The following is a 19,275-nucleotide window of genomic DNA, read 5'->3' as shown; positions in this document are numbered from 1 at the left end:
GTTTCTGTAAAGTTGCTTTTATTTTTTATTGTATTTATTATTTTTTTAAGATTTTATTTATTTCTCAGAGAGAGAGAGAGAGAGAGAGAGAGCAGCAAGCCGATAGAGAAGCCGGTTCCCCACTGAGTAAGGAGCCCAATGTACTACTCCATTCCAGGACCCTGGGATCATGACCAGAGCCAAGGCAGACGCTTAACCGTCAGAGCCACCCAGGCGCCCTATTTTCTTATTTTTTTGAGAGAGATCAAGCATGAGCGAGAGTAAGGGGGCGGAGAGGGAGAGGGAGACAGAGAATCTCAAGCAGGCTCCATGCCCAGTGCAGAGCCTGATGCAGGGCTCGATCTCACAATCCTGAAATCATGACCTGAGCCTAAACCAAGAGTTGGATGCTTAACTGACTGAGCCACCCAGGTGCCCCCGTAGTGTAAAGTTACTATATCTCCTTTGGAATGTTTTAGAGGAGATATAGTAAAATTATGCAAATATCCTGTTTCTCCTTAAACTTTCACTTATTAATTTTAACATCCATTGGTAGGTCTTGCCTATAACATTAAATGTATTTGTCTAATGATGATTTTGTATCATCATTATGATACAAATGAAATGTATTTCATTTCTTCTCCATTTATTAATTGAAATTCTTCTAGAAAGAAAACCTGTCCTTTCTCCCCATTTATTTATTCATTTATTCAATTATGTCCTTTTATCAGCATGGGCTCATGGGTATTTATTTTGTGGGTGATTATTATTGTTTACTCTATTACTCAAATTGTTCTGAGTTTGGCCATTGGGAAGTCTTTCAGGTTGACTTCTTTGTTCTTTCAAAATGCTTCCATCCTTTTTTGAGCACTTCCTTTCTTTCTGGCACTGTAGGACATTCCAGGCCCATCTTGTAGTTTCCCTGATCTAGCCCCGGAATCAACCACTTCTATATGGAACTCTGGTTTCTTTATTGGAGAATAGTATTTAGAAACCCAAATATGAATACTGGGTGCTGTTACTGCTACTGGGGTGTCATTACTCAGCAGACAGAGCTGGGAAATGTGTGTGTACTAACCTACACATATATACACATTATATGTATTTCTGTGTTTGTCTCTCTGTAGACATATTAAAATCTGTGAGTTCATACTGATACCTCAAATTCCAGTGTGGTAACACAGGGGTCATGGTATCCTTTGCTCTTCATTATTTATAACTTCTTTCTATAACTATCTATATGTTTATTAAAATAATCATGAGTTCATAATGATGCCTTCAACCCTAATCCAGCACCACACGTTTCAGTGTACCCTTTCCCCCTTGCTTATTTATGATTCATTTCTCTGGCAGTGAGAAATCTGGCACTCATTACCCAAAATATATTTACTTATTTAATCCTGCTATACTATAAAAGTAGTTTCAGAATTGCTAACCCATACTGCTGTGTAAACAAATTCTCTAACCAGGGTACAATATTTGTACATTATTTTCATTTTCAGTCGCATTCAGCCAGAATATTATTACTTAGGTTATAGGTTAGGTTCTGTTCTTCCCCTTCCATTTCAGTGTGATTATGTTATTTATTTGCAACATGGCCAGTGAACCTGTAATTTTTATTTCCCCCATATATATGAGTATAACTGAGACATGGGGAAAATCCCCCTACCAGACTCCTCAGGCTTTTACGTAGACTTGGCTGGAGACAGGACAGTCCTCTGGTAAATGCCACGGAGTAGCAGACCCCCGGGCTCATTACCTTGGCCCCAGTCCACATTCCTAGCCTGGTTCTAAAGGAGCCTAAAGCTGCCCTTGGGTAATGAAACTTGAACACTCAGCAGCCTAAATATTACCACAGGATAAAAAGGGGGAAAATGCCTAGCTGGCTTGCAGTGAGTGGCTAGATAACAGGAAACTCTTGTCAGCACCCTCAAAATGGTTCACTGGCACAAGCCCAACACCAAGCTATATGGAGTATCTGTAGGAAGACTTTAAAGAATCTGTTTCTAGGAGGAGTTCCAGTTCAACCTCCTTTAATTTTTGTAATTCTCTGTGCTTTGACTCTGGATTGTATTTGTTCCCCCAAACAGTCTCTTTTAACATCACATGTGGGTCCAGTTATTCAATAGGAGACTTTCTGAGAGAAATAGAGCCGGCCCTCTTATCCAAACAGAGGTTCAGGTGCAGTGCTGTGCATGCATCTTCCCCACATATTTCATTGCCTGGTCTCTTTTGTTATATCAAAAACATCTCTTTCTGTATAGAAACTTTCTGCTTCCGTTTTCCATCCTATTTTCTCTTTGATCTTGCTGTGAAATCTCTTGGGGAGATACAGCAATCCTCATATCATTGCTAATTAGCAGAAACAACAAGGGATTAACTGTGAAACTCTTATACTATTTGGGAAATGGCCTTCTTAACTCTCACCCTGTTCTGAAATACATTTTATGTTTTCTTAAGAAGATAAGAAAGTCTGTGATCTTTGCTGCTTGTGAAAGTTGAAGAGAACAATGAAAGATGAGTTGATACTAACTTAATTCTGTGCGGGAAGTTTTGGTTTGCTTGTTTGGTTGGGTTTTTCTGTTAGAGAGTAAGATAATAGTGACCCAAAGGAATCATTGTTAATGTTGCTTTTACGGCATAGCAGCTTCCAAAAGGCCACCCCAAACTAAACCAGGGGAACATGGAGTTCCCCTGTAGTTAAGTACCTCATTTATATAGCACGATTCATCCCCAAAGATCTTTGTTCTGTCGGGACTGCCTACATGCCACTGAAGTAAAGCCATTTCTGAGTGGAAACATAGCAACCATCCTCTCTATGTTTGAGGAAGGAAATGAAGGAAAAACCTCTTGGCAAATAAAACTTCAGAGAAAGAAATGCCGGGCACACATGTGAAGGATGTTGGGATTCATGTAACTCTCCCCTCTAAGCTTATTGCCAAAGAGCAAGTGTGGTATGTATTTTAGGAGGGGTTTGAAACATTATTATATATTACTTCATACAGCTAACTCTGGGAAATTTCCAATTAAAATTTTATCGGCATTAGTAAGGAGGTTGTTTATTCTGCTGTTCTTTTCTTCCTTACCCTCACCTTGTGAGTTGCTCACGTTTCCCATTCTCCCAGAAGGGACAGTGAGGGCCATCTTACCAAAATATCGTGTTGGTGTTTTGCTTTTCAGAATGCCATGAAGCCGTTTTTGAGCCAGAGGTTCCAATTCATGTATAAGTAATTTTTTGTCTTTTGAAAAAAGTACTGATTAAATTCTGCTTTTAAAGAAATAAGAAAAGAGCCTTTGGCATAAATGGAGCCCATTCCATAAAATTTTACAGCGTAGAATATCTTTTCCCCGAAATACTAGACATTTCAGGTGACTATTTTTAAGGATCTTGAGAACCAAATGACATAGAAACATAGAAACAAATGACATCACATCATTGTCTTACTGTCAGACTACTCTGGAGGTGCACCTAACATTTGTCTAATATATTCTGAGGTGAGCTCTACTCTTGGCTTAGTTCTAGTGTGTGTGGCTGGTGGGGGGGGCGGTGGAGAATGGGCAGGGAGTGGGGATTGGTGGAGGGGGGAAGGAAGTCTAGAAGAGGAAGAAAGAGGAAAGGAGAGAGTTCATGGGAAGCAGCGGGTCTGCCCTCCCTAAAGACACGAGGCCCTGAAAACTGGTCTAAGCTACGTTGGGGAAGGAGGACTGTCCTAATGAATAGTCAGGTTATAGGCTGTATTGTGATCATTCTTTAAAAGATCCCAGAGTTTTGCTTGTTAAGAATTTACTATATGGTAAGACTAAGCAATTGCTTTCTGAAATTGTATTGTTTCTGAAGTGAAACAGAATTAGATTAATAAAAGCAATGTTATTGATTAAACTTCTTAGCAGAATTAAGAAGAATTTACAAAATGTCCTAATGTTGGCCATACATACTCACACATTTATGAGTGAAGTGATAAAATGTCTGATGTATGGGATTTATTTGTAAATATTCCAGAAAAAAAATGGATGAAGGAGAGAGAAAATAAGATCAGCAAAATGTTGGTAATTTTTAAAGCTGAATGAGGGGTTTATTCTTCTGTTCTACTTTTGGGTATGTTTGCTAAATTTCTGTAATAAGAAATGTTTTTTGTTTTTGTTTTAAGTTTAAAAAAGGAAGGAGAAAAAACTTAAATACAGAAGTTAAAAGAGCATTGCATCTTCCAGGGTATAACAAAAGTAGCTTTTTGTCTGTAACCAGGGTTAGCATTTCACACAGCAGTGGTTGTCAAAGCTTAGGCCTCTGGGCTTTTCCATGGAACCAGGCATTGTCCAGGTCTTAGCACTGTGTGCAGGGAACTGAATCTATTTTCCCTAATGTAATTAATTATAGGAGTGTTTATGCTCTGGGGTAGGGGGCACAATGACTTCCTCTCTTTTCTTTGGGGCATAAGTATGAAAATCAGGAGTAGGGTGGGACACAGGATACTGCTTCCCAGGGGCATTCATTTTGCCCTGATAGGATCCTCCTCTCCCCAACCCCCAGGGACTGCAAAGTTTCCATGGGGCTTTTGCCTAGCTGGAGTGGTCCCCAAAAGGAAAAAAGTTACTTCCTTGGGTAGCTATAGAGTGCCTATTCGTTTTGGCCAGGGAGCAGCAACGAGAGTCACCTGGGGTCCTAGGGGGCGTGTAGCTTTCTTGCTAACATGGAGGCGAGCCTTGGCCAACTCCCCTCGACCACTGGTTGCACCACAGTTAGTTCTGTTAAGCAGAAATAAATTGTAAACTTGTTGACATTTTTGTCCTCTTTACAATGCATTGTTTATTTTTCCATGACTGAGAATTTTGATGCAATTATCACTGAGCTTTCTGACAAAAGGGAAATAGCTGAGGAATTTTGATGAGTTACCGACTTCATTAATCAGAACAAGCATCTCTAGTGACAGGGTTAGAATTACAATGAAGATTAGATAGCAAATTGCTGTTCCACCTAACGTCAATCATTCTCCGTGACAGCAGTGTGATTACACTTCAGGGAAGAGCTTTTCTTGCCAACAAAACGAGGGCAACTCCAGTGCAGGTAATAAATTTAGCAGGGCGAGCTGTCATTTCTTCTCTTGAGTGGAATCCTTAACGTTATCAAGTGATGTCTTACAGAAGATTTTGAGACGAGAAGAGCATTTCCCTTAAAAACTTTCAAATTTCACTTTGTAGTATTTGACTTTATAAATTATTAGAGATAATGTATTTAGGAATAGTTCTTCCCATCGTGATTTTCAGTATTTTACTTACCTGTAGGAAGCCTTAATTTTCACTACCACCACTATGTTAAAGGGATGTGGAAGTTAAAATCCATGACTATATTTGAAAATCCTTCAGAAATAAAACATGGTGCAGAAATAAAGGAACTAGGTAAGAAAGGGAGGGAGGTCAGCCTAGTCATCCAGCTAGTTAAAACATTAAATTCTGAAATAGAACTTATTAAATAGAATGAATTAAATTGTATTCCTCTTCCAACCCGATTGTGCTTTTAAATAATAGTTCTTGTTTCTGAAAGCAAAAGGATAGAGCAGGGTTGTCACTCCCGAGCGTAGTACTGAAGAGGAGAAGCAGGCCTGGGAACAGCAGGGACTCAGCTGGGGGGAGAGGTAATAGAAAGAATAAATAGATCATGACTATGGAAGTATGCCACTTCTCATCCCTTCTAAATAAAAGCAGAGTGCTAGCATCTTCCAGAGAAGACAGGACTGAGAATATTTTCCTTTCCCAAATATTTTCCTCCAAGCACATTTATGGGACTCCTGTTTGCCTGAATAACATTTGCTCTGAATCAAGAATAAGTGGCTATTCTTGGTTCACACTTGTATTTTTTCATTTAAATTTTAATGAGATTGCTCTTTTGAATAGGCAGGAAAAACCGGTAAGTTGATTTCAAGAAAGCAGTTGCTATGAGTCTGTCGCTTTGCTATTACTAACTTCTATGTAGTGAAACTGAATTATAGACCTTTAAAACTGATCATTTTGCTTTCGAAGTCTAAACTTAACTATTTTAAAGAAATATGTTGACTATAGCATTTAGGAGCTCAAATTTTCCCTTCTTAAATTCAGTTATGTTCTAGTGGTGCTCTTGTACCATAGTTAGTTATGTACTGACTTCTTTCTCTTTCGGTATAAAAGCAGTAGAGATTTTGCCCTTCGTTTTTAGGAGACTTTTTGCCTAATAGATTAGGTCATCAGGATCCAGAATGTTTCAGTTTTAGCCTTAGGTGTACCACTAACTTTTCACTCTGTGAATTTAGTCATTAACCCTTGTTAATGACTTGTTACCCAAGTAACATCTCTACTTGAAGTTCAGCTTGGTACGGTAAATCATAATAATATCTGCAGTCTCTCTATTTTGCAATGATGGTCTACAAATTAATAAAATAGTGCATGTAATATTGTGCTTACAGTAATGCCTTGAACTTAATAGACAAGGAATGTAGAAATCCAAGAAGCATGGATTAATAGTGTTATTAATAGTGTTATTATTGTCCAGGTGGATTATGTTTATACTATTTCATCATTAGAAATATTCCAGGAGTTAAAATTAGAGATAGCTGTACATCAAGAGGAGTCTCTTAAATGAATCTGGTAGACAGAGGATATTTTCTTTTGACTATGGCACACAAGTTAACAATATATTTTTTTCATGCTTTATTTTGTGGGTTAGACAGGCAAATAATAAGGCAAAAATTCATCCTGGCCACTATGTGTCTTTGCCTTTTTATGACTGCAGGCATATCCTGTATTCAGCAAATGTCCCTTCCTCCCTCCCTCCCTCTCTTTTCTTCTTCCCTCACTTCCGTGGGATCTAAGGTGAAGGTCTAGACAGTACACCCTCATTTGACATAATGGAAAGGGAATGAGAGCTTTTTAAAGTTTGCCATGGTTTCTCCTAAAAAATAATAATAAAGAAGATTCTGTAATTTGTCTAAATGGTAATAGAACTGAATTCTTGTGTAAGAAAACATTCCTAGCCAAATGGGCTATTTCTAAGAACTCTAACATATGCTCCCTTAGGTTATTAGTCTTTTAATTTATTTGCTCTCTTAATTTTCTTCAGAGTTCCCCAATTTAAACCCAGTGGTGGCTGCTTACTAAATGTTGAAATAGTGAAAGATAAGTGTTGTTACACAGAAAGAAGCCGTAAATAGCAGCTGACCCTGGTAGGGCTAGCAAGTGCTTGAAGCTGGTCATCAGGCACCCCCTCTGTCTCCCACAGAGTCACTTTCTATGAGGTTACTTTCTATTTTATTGCTATCAACACTTGGTACAACTCTCAGATTTGCCATTTCCATTCATGGGACCCAGTCCCTTCTTTCTGGAGGTTCACAGTCTAGTGGAAACCAGTAAACAGGTGGTTATAATGCAGTGTAATGAGTGTTTTGATGGAAAGCAGAGGTTGCTCTGGGAACATAGTGGAAGAACACTTATATTTGGGGAGAGCAGTTGGTAACAGGAGAACTTCCAGAGAGAAATGAGTCCTGAAGTAGTCAGTCAAAGAAAGGGCAGAAAAGGAGGACCAAGAAATTAGTATGAACATAGGAAAGCGTTAAACAGTGTGGTTGATGTAAGGCCAAGAGCGAAAGTTATGTGATGTAGTGGGAACATTAAGTTTACCATGAAGGTAGGAGATGTAGGCAAGGGCTAGATCTCAGAGATTTACTAGGACCATGAGTAAAGTTCTCCTCTAGGGACATCCTTAGGCTCAGTAGAACCTGTCTTACTTGTCAGATGCATGTAGTGGAAGATCCCAAGCATCCTGAGCATCTGGTCTCTCTAGGCACTCATCAAAGCTCTGTCATGGTCAGTGGTGGCACAGCTGAAGCTATTGTTTTAGCTGTCTTGTTTCCAGGGACCGGAGTCCCCCATTCTATCCTCGTGGGATCTTCCATGTTCCTTTGTGCAGGACATCAGCAGCGTTAGTAATAGGAATGAATTACTCAGGTAGTATTTAAACTCCAAGACAAGCTGGCAAGCCTACTGGAAGCAGGTGTTTCAAGCTTTTCAAACGAGTTCCTGAACTCGGGTCTTCGATGTGACTGTTCCTCGGGCTCCCCATCGGACCGATGCCTTACAATGAGAACTAAGTATTGAAGTTTAAGTCATGAGCCCGGGAGTACCTCAGCTGCATGACTTGAATATTTGTCGTCATTATTAGCAGAAAGCAATTATATTTTGCTCCCCTTCCATCAAGACAACAGTTCCTAGCTTTGTTAGAAAAAGTGTGAGGGGGAAATCTGAGGTGACAGCTCTCAGTATCAGATATTAGAGAAACTAGTGCTCATCCGTGGTGATTTTCCACATGTTTCCATTGCAGTGTCAAAAACGGTATTTCTCTGCCTGGCACAAGCTGATCCTTGATCATAGGATTAAGCTGGGAAAAGCTGGGACCCTGTCCAACTGGAAGTTCCAACTGAAGGTCCTGCGGGCCTGGAGAGACTACACAAGATCCCAGAAGTTGGCGCGGGAGACTCAAGCCATGCAGAGTGACCTTAGGGAAGAAAACAGGTACTGTTATTTGTATCATGAAAACCCTGGTGTGTTTAGGACATTTTTCCTCCTGAAGAATTCTGAAATAAACTCTAAAAAGTACGTCATCCATTATAAAATGTGGTAATCCCTGTTTTTCTGTATCACATCCCAAACTAGAAAATTTTAACTGAAAAATGTAAGCAAAAAAAATTTTAATTAAAATATGCTAATGTCCATGCTTTCCTTTTTGATGGAAGCAAGTATTATGCTTTTTCTCTTCTGGTGTCCTAGCATTGCCACCTTGGACCATCTTACAATTCAGAAGACAGAGTTGGGTTTATACACCAGTAATTCTCATTGATAGAAATCCCTGTCTGCACACAGAATGTTAATTAGGGACACAGGGAACATTCATCTAGGAGGGCAGACCTGCCAAGGTGATTTCTCCCACTCCATCTTTTGTTCCACACCTTGTTTAGAGATTTTTGATACCTTTATATCAGCTCCCTCTTAGGCTTGTGAATGACATAGAATTTGTCTTCAAATAAAACTTGCTTTGTCCTATCATCTCAAAATTAAATACATTTTCTTCTTTTCATTTCCAAGTTCAGCTTTGCACCCTTGAACCAAAATCATGGCTTTAAAAGGAACCATTTGTTTATTTGGGGGCGGGGACAGTTTATGTTCTTGTGTGTAATCACTTCTCTCACCGGCTACTCTGTTAGTCATTCAGGGTGAAAGTCGAATGAATGGTGTCTGAAATCATTGTTACGTAGAGGGAAATGGTTCCCCCTATAGTTGTGCAACCCTGTGACAGCATCAGGCCCTGGGGTGGATACACAGGAGCCTAATGCCTGGCCTCACAGTTCTGTGGGGAAGACAAGATCTAGAAATAGGACAGGTGTTGAGCAGCATCATAAACTGCACAGTGCATCCTCTCTGTTGCTGAGAATTTAGCAGAACGAAGTCTCGAAGGGATTGAGGAGGCTCCTACAGCGTGCCAGGAAGGGCTTTATCAGGAAGGTGGGTCATGAGCTGGACTCCGTACCATAAGTAGAACGCTCCTAGGTAGGGATGAGGAGATGAGGTAATGGCATGTAGTGTAGCCATCCAGGTTGGTTGGAAGATCATCAAGTATGTGGTTCTCAAGTTCATCAACCTGTGAAAGGCCTTGAATGCCAAGACAAGGAGTTTAGGGATTCTTTGTTAAATAAAGGTGAATTCTTGACAGATTTTAAGCAGAAGAATGACCTAGTCAATTTCCCTTTCTTTACAGTATGCCAGGGGGAATCTTCAGTTGGGGGGAAAAAGGCAGCATAGAAAACTCTTTCCCATAATTTGTTTCTAAGTTCTCAGGATCCAGTAATTGATATAAGAAATTGGGATGATAGCCTACTGAAAAAGGATTGGCTAGCAGGATTTGCTGGATAAAGGAGGGAAACTGGAGGTGCTATAAAGGGGAAGCAACATGAGTGAGGGCATGAAGGGAGTGGAAATTGAGTGGTAAAGTTAAAAGTGGCCTGTGAAATTTACATGCCAGAAGAAACTTGTAGAAGAAAAATCTGAAGAACTTGAGATTTCATTCCAATTAAACTGTTTAAATATAAAAATCACTAAATGGGGATTTCATAATAGCATGATGTGCCAATTTTTTTAAAGATCTTAGAACTTTTTGTCTCATATCTGTGAATTATTTTCAGGTGTCTATTTTTAAATGTTCAGAAAGGGTACTACATTTTTTTTTAAAGTGCCAGAGTTAGAAAACACATAATAATTTTTTTACTACAAAACTTTAGAGCAAAAAAATCTTAGAGTAGGGAGTCACCTCAAGGATCGTCTAATCCTGCCTGTCATTTTACAGATGTTAGAAGTAAGGTCTGGAGAGAGTAAACGAAGTGAGGTAAGAGTAGCTAATCCACGACGAGAGTCTGGTCTTTTTGATTCTGAGTCAGAGACTTTTTCCTATACCACCCTGCTTCTGTGTAAATGTTAAATTGCATCTAGGTGGTGGTTCCCTAAGACAGCCATATTTTTCAGTTATATGGCAATTTACTTTAGGTGGTTGCAGATGAAAAATAAAGTAGCAATTAATAAATAACAAGTCATGCCAGAAACATATGAGAAGAAAGGAGCTATTAAATACAAACCTCCTTTGTGCTGCTTTCCTGCAAATCCCTGGCTCTCTACATGTTTTTCTTTGTTCTAGAAATTAAGTTGGGTGATTTTGTTCCAAGAAGGTCGGGATATTACAGGTGGGGGGAAAAGCTCAGAGGTAGATACTGTGGGCAGAAACCAAGAAATGTCAGTGGGATTGAGAGTGTCTGGAGAGCCTCTTTTCTGTTTATCAGAGTTTCTCTTAGTACCTCAGGGGACACCAAATATACATTTGTTGAGTATAAGTGAGTGAATGAGTTCATTTGCTTCCTCTCTTGTAATTTAACTTGATAGTGTCTTCAAGCATTTTTTTCTAATAATGAGCTCAAGGAATATAATGGGTTACTCACTGTAGAAACTAAACTCTCACCAGATTGGCAAAACACAGGTCGTTCTGTGGCCTATCTACCTGGACATGGAAGTCATTTGCTGTGCCCATTACTCGGATGTCAGCTGTGTCCTCACCCTCCAGCTCCTGCATCCACGTTTGTTTTTGACACCTGGGGTTTTCCCCTCACTGGCCTGTCCCCTGTGCAAGGGCCAGCTTTCCTGGCTTCTTTCTTCCTTCCTTCCTTCCCTTCTTCCTTTCTTTCTTTCTTTTCTTTTCTTTAATTTTTTTTATTTTCTTTTCTTCCTTTCTTTCTTTCTCTCTCTCTCTCTCTCTCACCCTCCTATTTTTATCTATCTCTTTTCTTTTAAACGTAGTTATGGAAATGTATTATAAAATTTCAATACAATATCGTAATACAATCTCAACATTAACAAATATTCCCAGACCCTGAGAGTTCACTTGCTTAGGTAATACAGCAAAACCCTGGTGTACACACCAAGTTAGGCCCTTTGATGTGATGGTATTGGAATTTGAACTGTATTTTTAATTTGCTTGTTAGCATGTTCACTTTCAAAGCTGCCTTTAGTTCTTCCATTGCTCCTCTCTCCCTTCCTCTCTCAAATTTATGGCCAGCCCTGGATAAAATTAGGAAGAAGTGGGGTTTGTTTTCAGCATCCTGCCCCAGCCCTTCCTGAGCCCCCAATTTCTCAGTTCTTCCCTGAGAAGCATCTCTGTCCTTCCCTTATTAACCTCCACATTGCCTGCAGTCCTGCCCTCTCTTGCACCAGAGCTCTAGGCCTTTCCTGGAATATGCTTTTATCTTTTCCCTTTGTCCCTCAAGCCCCTCGTGCTTTTTTACTGTGATCCTCAGTTGATGTTATCCCTCTCAGGAAACTTGTATTTTCACCGGTGTTGTCTGGAAACAGTGCGCAAAATGTCAGTGATGGGGATTTGAGGATTTGAGGGTCCTGTGGCCAGCCAGTGGACAAACTGGTCCTTTGACATCCCTCAAACCATGACATTCATTTGTTCACTTATTCTTTCATTCTGTTTGATGGAATTTATTCTTTCAGCCAACCAGCTTTACTGACGTTTACTGGGTACTAGACTCTCTCCTAAGTCCAGGGAGGGGGACTTGGAAAAAAGTGTTAAACACTTACCTTCTAGGAGTTTTCAGTCTAAGTGAAGTGAAAAAATGGTACCCAAATACTAAAAATAATTACAACAGAAGGCACCATAAGAAAAATACTTAGGAATGACATAGACTTGGCTATCGTGCATTATAATCCCCCGAGGAGCTTTTTAAAAATAGGAATTCACGGGCCCCATCTTCTGAGAGATACAGAAATGTGGCTAAATAGAAGAGGGCGTTTTTTAATTTGGGGGGAAAAACTGGTAAACCAGCACATAGGCAGCTTGTGGGAGAGCAGGCTGGGGTGAGCCCACATGCTAGCCTAGAGGTGGGGAAGCTGAGTTGAAAATAGACTATCAGATATCCCCATATCCCCACTCCTTGTTTTAGCATTGTTTTGGGCAATCACTTATGGAGCCCCTCTGTGAATCATGTTCAGTGCCCTTCCCTCCATGCTCACCTGGGTATCCAGGCGAGATGCCAGAAACTGCATGGCATCCGAAGCTGGTAAAGCTCCTCATAGGTCTATCAGACAGGCAGGGGGCCCACACTTGCACTGCCTGGCTTGCTTTAAAACACTTTCAGACAGAATTGTTATTAGCTTCCACTCTTTCCCTGGGGGCTGCCTGGTGCATTATTGAATGCATTAGCTTATCCATCCCTGTTCCTGTTCATCCCAAATGCAGCTGTCCACCCCGCTACTGTTTTCGCGTTCTGCGTCAGATTTCGGCACTCAGTCAGATCACGAGTATGTGGTTATTTATTTATCATTTCTCATTTCCTTTTAAAAACTTCAGACACTTTTTAGATATCTGGTGGTCTTGTCCTAAGATAGTGTTATCTTCCATGAGAATTTGTTCTATATATTCAGGGGTGTGTGTGTGGGTGTGTGTGTGTTTTAAATTAGATCTTTAAAAAAAAAAAATCCTGTAGGACAGGCAATGTAGGTTTTGTTTTTTGTTTTTTAGGGTGATACCATTTTTAGGAGGAAACTGAGGCTTAGAAACTTCCAGGCGCTTATCTAGTGTCCCCTGTCTAGTTAGTATTCTTCTGACTTACAGGTTCTAGAACATGCACTTATCACTAAGCGTCATTTGAGGTGTTGATTCTAAACAGCACAGTTCATATTTAAGTTTCTATTTAAACCTTTATATTTTATATTCTTAGGTGTGAGATAGTAGAAAATGCATATTGGTCTCTGCCCCTGGTTTCTGGAACAGAGCTCCTAAAACCCATATAATTTCCTAAATGATAAAGAGTACTAGGAACAGGGCGCCTGGGTGGCTCAGTTGGTTAAGCGACTGCCTTCGGCTCAGGTCATGATCCTGGAGTCCCGGGATCGAGTCCCACATCGGGCTCCCTGCTCAGCAGGGAGTCTGCTTCTCTCTCTGACCCTCTTGGATCTCGTGCACGCTCTCTCTCTCTCTCAAATAAATAAATAAAATCTTTAAAAAAAAAAAAAGAGTACTAGGAACATCTCTTGTTCTAATATCTTTGACCTCTGCTCCTGACACAGAACTCCTGAAACCCTTGTAATTTCCTGAGTGATAGGAGTGTTTTTTGTTCTAATGAGATAGCTCTGGGTTGGCTCCTGGGTGGCTCTTGGATGAGGGTTAGTCACCAGAAAGACCAAGCCATGATCAGAAACTTGGAATTTTTGGCCTTGCCCCCATTCTCTTGAAAAAGGAAAAAGGCTGAAATGGAGTTAACATCAATCATAGCTACATGATGAAGCCTCCATAAAATCCCAAAAGTACAGGGTTCAAGGAACTTCCGGGCAGGCGAACACATCCACATTGACACCCCAAGTACATGGGGACAGAAGCTCTTGTGCTCAGGATCCTCCCATACCTCACTTTATGCATCTCTTCATCTGGCTTTTCATCTGTTTCCTTCATCATGTTCTTTAATAAACTGGTAAACATAAATGTTTCCCTGAGTTCTGTGAGCTACTCTAGCAAATTATCAAACCCAAGGATGGAGTGGTTGGAACCTCTAATCTATAGCCAGTTGATCAGAAGCACAGGTGATAGATAACCTGGGTTTGTGACTAGCATCTGAAGCTGGGCGCGGGGGGAGTGTTATGGGACTGAGCCCTTAACCTGTGGGATCTGACACTGTCTTTGGGGTAGATAGTATCAGAACTGAGTTGAATTCTTGGATACCATGCTGCATGTCCAAGAGTTAGTTGCTTGTTGGTGTGGGGAAGAACCTCCACACATTTGGTAACCATAGTGCCAGAAGTGAGGTGTTCTCTGAAAGGGTAAAGGAGACACACAGGAGACAAACACAGTGGGGAAGAACCAGGTTTTTCCCTGCAGAGGAAGGAGAATGGAGTTTTTCCATTATATTTGGTCTTTAGGGACAGCCTTTCTGTGCGTGCAGTTACATAACTGTGATGATCAATTTATATACTCTTGTCAGAAATTCCCAGATTTCAGCTTGGAAGCATCTTGGGACAGGGTGTTTTCCATAAGGGAACTCTGCCCTTCATTGTATGATTATCTGGGAACTGTGTCTGAAACCATTTCTTTTGGTTAGCATACCTAATTATGTATCAGATTGAGGTTTTAAGAAGTTTGAGTGATTTTTCACTTTCAGAAATATTTATGTTTTTAGTGTCATCTTTTAAAAAGTATGGAAACTAGCTTATTTGGAATATTATCACTTTGCCGAAGTGAACTGCAGAGGAGCAGGAGTAAAACCAGCCTGTGTCTGGATCCCTAGCTTCTGCATTTCTGCTCTTCCATCTCAACGCACAAATGTAGATATCTCCAATACTGTGAAATCCCCTACATAACCACTATAGAGTGGGCCCTAGGCACTATGGTCAACATGCAACTTTTACCTCTTTTCTTACTGTTTAGTCTTTTTGTTATAGTTGCAGAAATATTTTTCTCTTTACCTTTTTATAGCGTCCAAATAATCTCTTCCATAACAGTCGAAACCCTAGTGCTGCTTTTGGCTGTTTATGCTCTAAAAACATGAAATTAACACATCAGGTAAATTTCACACTCCCCCTTCCTGAGCAGATTGATGTAAATTGAATTTCACATTAATCAGACAGAGCAGTATACATCTTCTGTCCAGTGGAAATTTATGATTTTCACTTACTTAAGAAAAGTGCTATAGGCTTTTTATTTGTTTCACTATTTAAACATTGATATTTTTGGAGCTTTTTTCTTACCTGCGTTGCTACCTGATTTGTTATCCTTATCTCCTCTAAAGTTTGTGTTTTGAGGTTATTCAGTCCCATATTAGATAATTTATTTGCATCAAATTAAATTCCATGTATAAATATTTATATTACCACTTATATTGTACTTTTATTACAAAAACTTCAGTTAATCAAGTATTAATTGAGTATCATTAATACAGTAGAGGGAAGCAATTAAATACAATGAAATACACTGTTGGCAGAATTGTTGTTAGTGTTTATTCTAAATTTCACTATTTCAGTTGACTCTACTCCCACTAATTGGTTGTTTCATCCAACTCCTCTGACATAGGTTAAATTCTGTGACTTTAGAGTAGTCTTTTTCAAGCTAAGGGTTTTAACCCATTAATGGGTCCTGAAATCAGGCTCCAGATGAGCTGTATTTTTCAAAGAAATGGAATGGAACAGAAATTCCAGAATGCACCTCTGGTAGTAAGGATAGATCTTGTTTGCTAAAACTTCTGTTTCAATTATATATACTTTTGTTTTATACACACACACTTAAACTTGTATATTGTGTCACAGTGTAACATTTTTCTTACTGTAGGTGCCAGTCAAAAAAGATTTAAGTCACTTAAGCATTTAAGAACTCTAGAAATGTTCTCCTGACTCATTGACTTAAGAACTTTATGATTTTTTTTTTATATATATATATAACCCCAAAGAGTCCATGAGGAGAGTTAACCATTAAGGGATGTTTAACAGAAATGGGTCTGCAAATAGTATTATAGAGAACTTATTTGAGTCGCCTTTACAAAATAAAATCAAGTAGGTGTCTATACAATAGATTTTAAACCTCAAAACTGACCCCTGATGCAATATAATAAGTCCCAAGCTCTACACCTTCTTCAGGGACAGTAATCATCCACTTATAGATAGAACTCAGAGACCTCCACAAAAATGTCTCCTAATGGAGATCCCCTTTGGGAAGGGAATGTAGCAGGTGGTTCCCAGCTCCACTCAGTGATGTCCCCTAACATCATGAAGTTTCCAGGAATCAAAAGGAGCTCTTCCTTACAAAGAGAATGAACCAGACCCTCTACTGGACTGGAAGGGTGTGAATGAGTTCCATGAGAGCAAGTGCCTTGTCTTTGACATGTCTTTTACACGTTTCCAGTGTTCAGGTCTCCTCACAAGGCAGTGCTTCATTCATTCAGTTTAAGGGTTTGATAAATGAATCCTTTTCTTTAGAGATCCTGTCCCTGATCAAGGCCTTCTTTCATAAGATCCACCCTCATGGTTTCATACTGACTTTTTATAAGTCTTATACTTACTGACAGTTCACTTGTTATATCTTGTTCCATTGCCTTTCTCCAAAACCTCTGTCTTCCTTAGATTTGCAAGCATGGCTGAAATCTCCCTCACGCATTCATCCTTTTAAAAGTAGCGATTTATATGCCTATTTCTTTTGCTCCTTCCTCTCCAAAAGCTCTCAGAAACTATTTTGTGGTAATTTAAAAAATGTAATATGCCTCTGTGACATGATAGAACTCTTTCTTCTGAGGTAATCTCTTAAGGTGCCAGCGCCCTCTACAAGCAGACCTTTTGCACCAGGGAATTTGATAAAGCGATTCCATTTAGCTTAAATAGAAGGATATGCTGGATCGAAGATGGAACATTTCTGGGACTCCTTTAGACCTGTGTTTCATTTATATTACCAACAAACAAGCTGTAAATGGCTTCTTTTTAATGGGAAATACTTTGTTGCTTAGAAAACAACAACTGGCCACTGAGTATAACCGGAAACAAGTTCTCCGACACCGCTTTACAGAATGGCAGCGTTGGCACCGTGTGGAGATCCTGAAGAGGGAGCTGGCTCTAACAAAAGAGGAAACTAGGAAGAAAATGAATGAGCTGCTGGAGGCGGCATCACTAGGGAAACTGAGCACAAACGGGTCATCAGGCATCAGTCTACTTGAGGCAGGAACTGTGGTGCATCCGCCTATAAAAAATGGAGAGGTACATTGTTTTTCCTTTGCTCGGGCTTCTGCTTATTGAACAGTAGCGTTTGGGCTCCACACATGTATACAGCCTGGGTTATATTAGCCGCTGTCAGATTGCCTTGCCTGGACTATCTAGAGGATGAAAGCTGTATACAGTGCACAAAGGTTACCTTTCAGTCAGTGTTTATTTTCTTGAACCGAATCTTCATTTTATATATCACATATAATCTTCGGTATACTTGAGACTTGGTAGGGACATAATACAGAGAGGGAATTTAAAACAACTAAGTGAAAGACTCCTTCAGGAACAGTTATATAAAGCATTGTTTATAACTCTTGAACTCCTCTTACTTGATCATCAGACATTTCCTATCTAAATGAGCTTGATTATATATATATATATCACACACATACATTTAGATATACATTCATACACACATATATGTGGGAAATTTTTAAGTTTTTATTTTTCTAGTAAGAAAAATCATATGTGTTAATTATGGTAATTTGATAGGAGAAAATGACAGAGGAAAAAGCAAAGTAGCCTATAATTCCATCATCTGGAGATAACCACAAGTAACATGTTGAATAGCCATATAGTCTTTTCTCTATTCAGGCATATGCAAATTTTTCTCTGTAATATTTTATTTAGCTTTTAAATTTTCTTCAGTCAAGTTATTGAGGATATCTATTTTTTCATAATACATAATGCAGAGAAAGTAGGCCATTTTTTTCTTAATAATATAACTATTCTGTTTTTTTTTAAAGATTTTATTTATTTATTCATGAGAGACAGAGAGAGAGAGAGAGAAGCAGAGGGAGAAGCAGGCTCCCAAGGAGCAGGGAGCCTGATGCGGGACTCGATACCAGGACCCTGGGATCATGACCTGAGCTGAAGGCAGACGCTCAACCATCTGAGCCACCCAGCTGCCCCCTATTCTGTCTTTCTAAAAAAAATTTGCAATTTCACATTATAACATGAGAATTTTCTATGTCACTGAATCTGCTGCAACATTAGTTCCCAACTGACAGTAAACCACAGATCAGACCTGCAGAGTCAGCATTTCTGGTTGTGGGGCACCTGTATTATTTTTTTTTAAGTTTCACAGGTGTACCTGATGAATACCCTGTGATTAAGGACTGCTATTCTGTGCCATCATTTTGTAATGGCTCTCAGATATTCAGTCATGAACCCTAAGCTAGAATCTGTTTACCTCTTTCTGTATTGGTGGACATTTAAGTTGTTTCCAGTTTGTCACTATTGCAAACAGTGCTTCGGTGATCATCCTTGTAACAAAATCTTTGCACACATACACTTTACTTAAATGCTTTACTTAGAATAAATACCTAAAAATAGAATGCAAATTGATTCCTTTCTGGAAGGGTTGTGCCAAAGAAATGCCTGTTTTCCTCCCTGGTTAACACATTTTTTATTGTTGCTAAGTTGATAGGAAAATATTTTCTTCATCTTATTGCTTCAGCATTTGCATTTTTTTATTACTAGTGAGGTTAAACATTTTTTATAATGGCCATTTACATATATATGTATGTGAAAATGGATATAGATAGATATTTAGTGACTTGTCTATTCCTGCCCTTATACATTTTTCTACTTGGTTATATATCTTTTTCTTATTTATAGAAGTTCTTTATATTTTTAAGACTATTGGTGTTTTTATTACTATATATTTTGCAATTTTTTTTTCATTTTTTCATTTGTCTTTTTGGGTAATTTTTGGTGTTTTGGTACTCTACAGAGTTAAGTTTTTATAAAGTGAATCCTATCAGTTTTTGCTTTCATAATTGCACTTGTCATATTTGAAAAGTCCTTTGGAGAAGATCTTCTATCCCCTCACCTTCATCCTAAACCCCTCCACATAATGCTATTGGGTACTTAACTCAGACATGTAAAATTAAATTGGGCACCAGAGGGGCCCCAGTCTTGCTTTTTACCATGATTACTGCCAGCAAGTAGGCTGGTTTTAATTTAAGCCTAGCCCCTCAGCAAAAGGGTATCATG

General features: G+C 39.3%; 1 protein-coding gene across 7 annotated transcripts in view; it reads left to right on the top strand.

Moving 5' to 3' along the window:
- The window catches only part of CCDC191 (coiled-coil domain containing 191), an 88,965-nt gene that overhangs the window by 24,956 nt on the left and 44,734 nt on the right, over nt 1–19,275 (top strand). For all 7 annotated transcript variants that reach the window (XR_012378478.1, XM_073893543.1, XM_073893549.1 and 4 more), the window contains 2 exons: nt 8,324–8,514; nt 17,025–17,271. Coding sequence is in view for 6 of the 7 variants with exons in the window: in XM_073893543.1 (XP_073749644.1) it covers nt 8,324–8,514; nt 17,025–17,271 (438 nt within the window). In the remaining variant the exon portion in view is untranslated. The remainder of the gene's footprint in view (nt 1–8,323; nt 8,515–17,024; nt 17,272–19,275) is intronic.

The sequence above is a fragment of the Callorhinus ursinus genome, unplaced genomic scaffold (assembly GCF_003265705.2).
Source record: "Callorhinus ursinus isolate GAN/ISIS: 27379988/994484 unplaced genomic scaffold, GSC_fseal_2.0 scaffold1, whole genome shotgun sequence".
In the NCBI taxonomy this organism is placed as follows: domain Eukaryota; kingdom Metazoa; phylum Chordata; class Mammalia; order Carnivora; family Otariidae; genus Callorhinus; species Callorhinus ursinus.
This window is presented reverse-complemented; position numbering and strand designations above follow the sequence as displayed.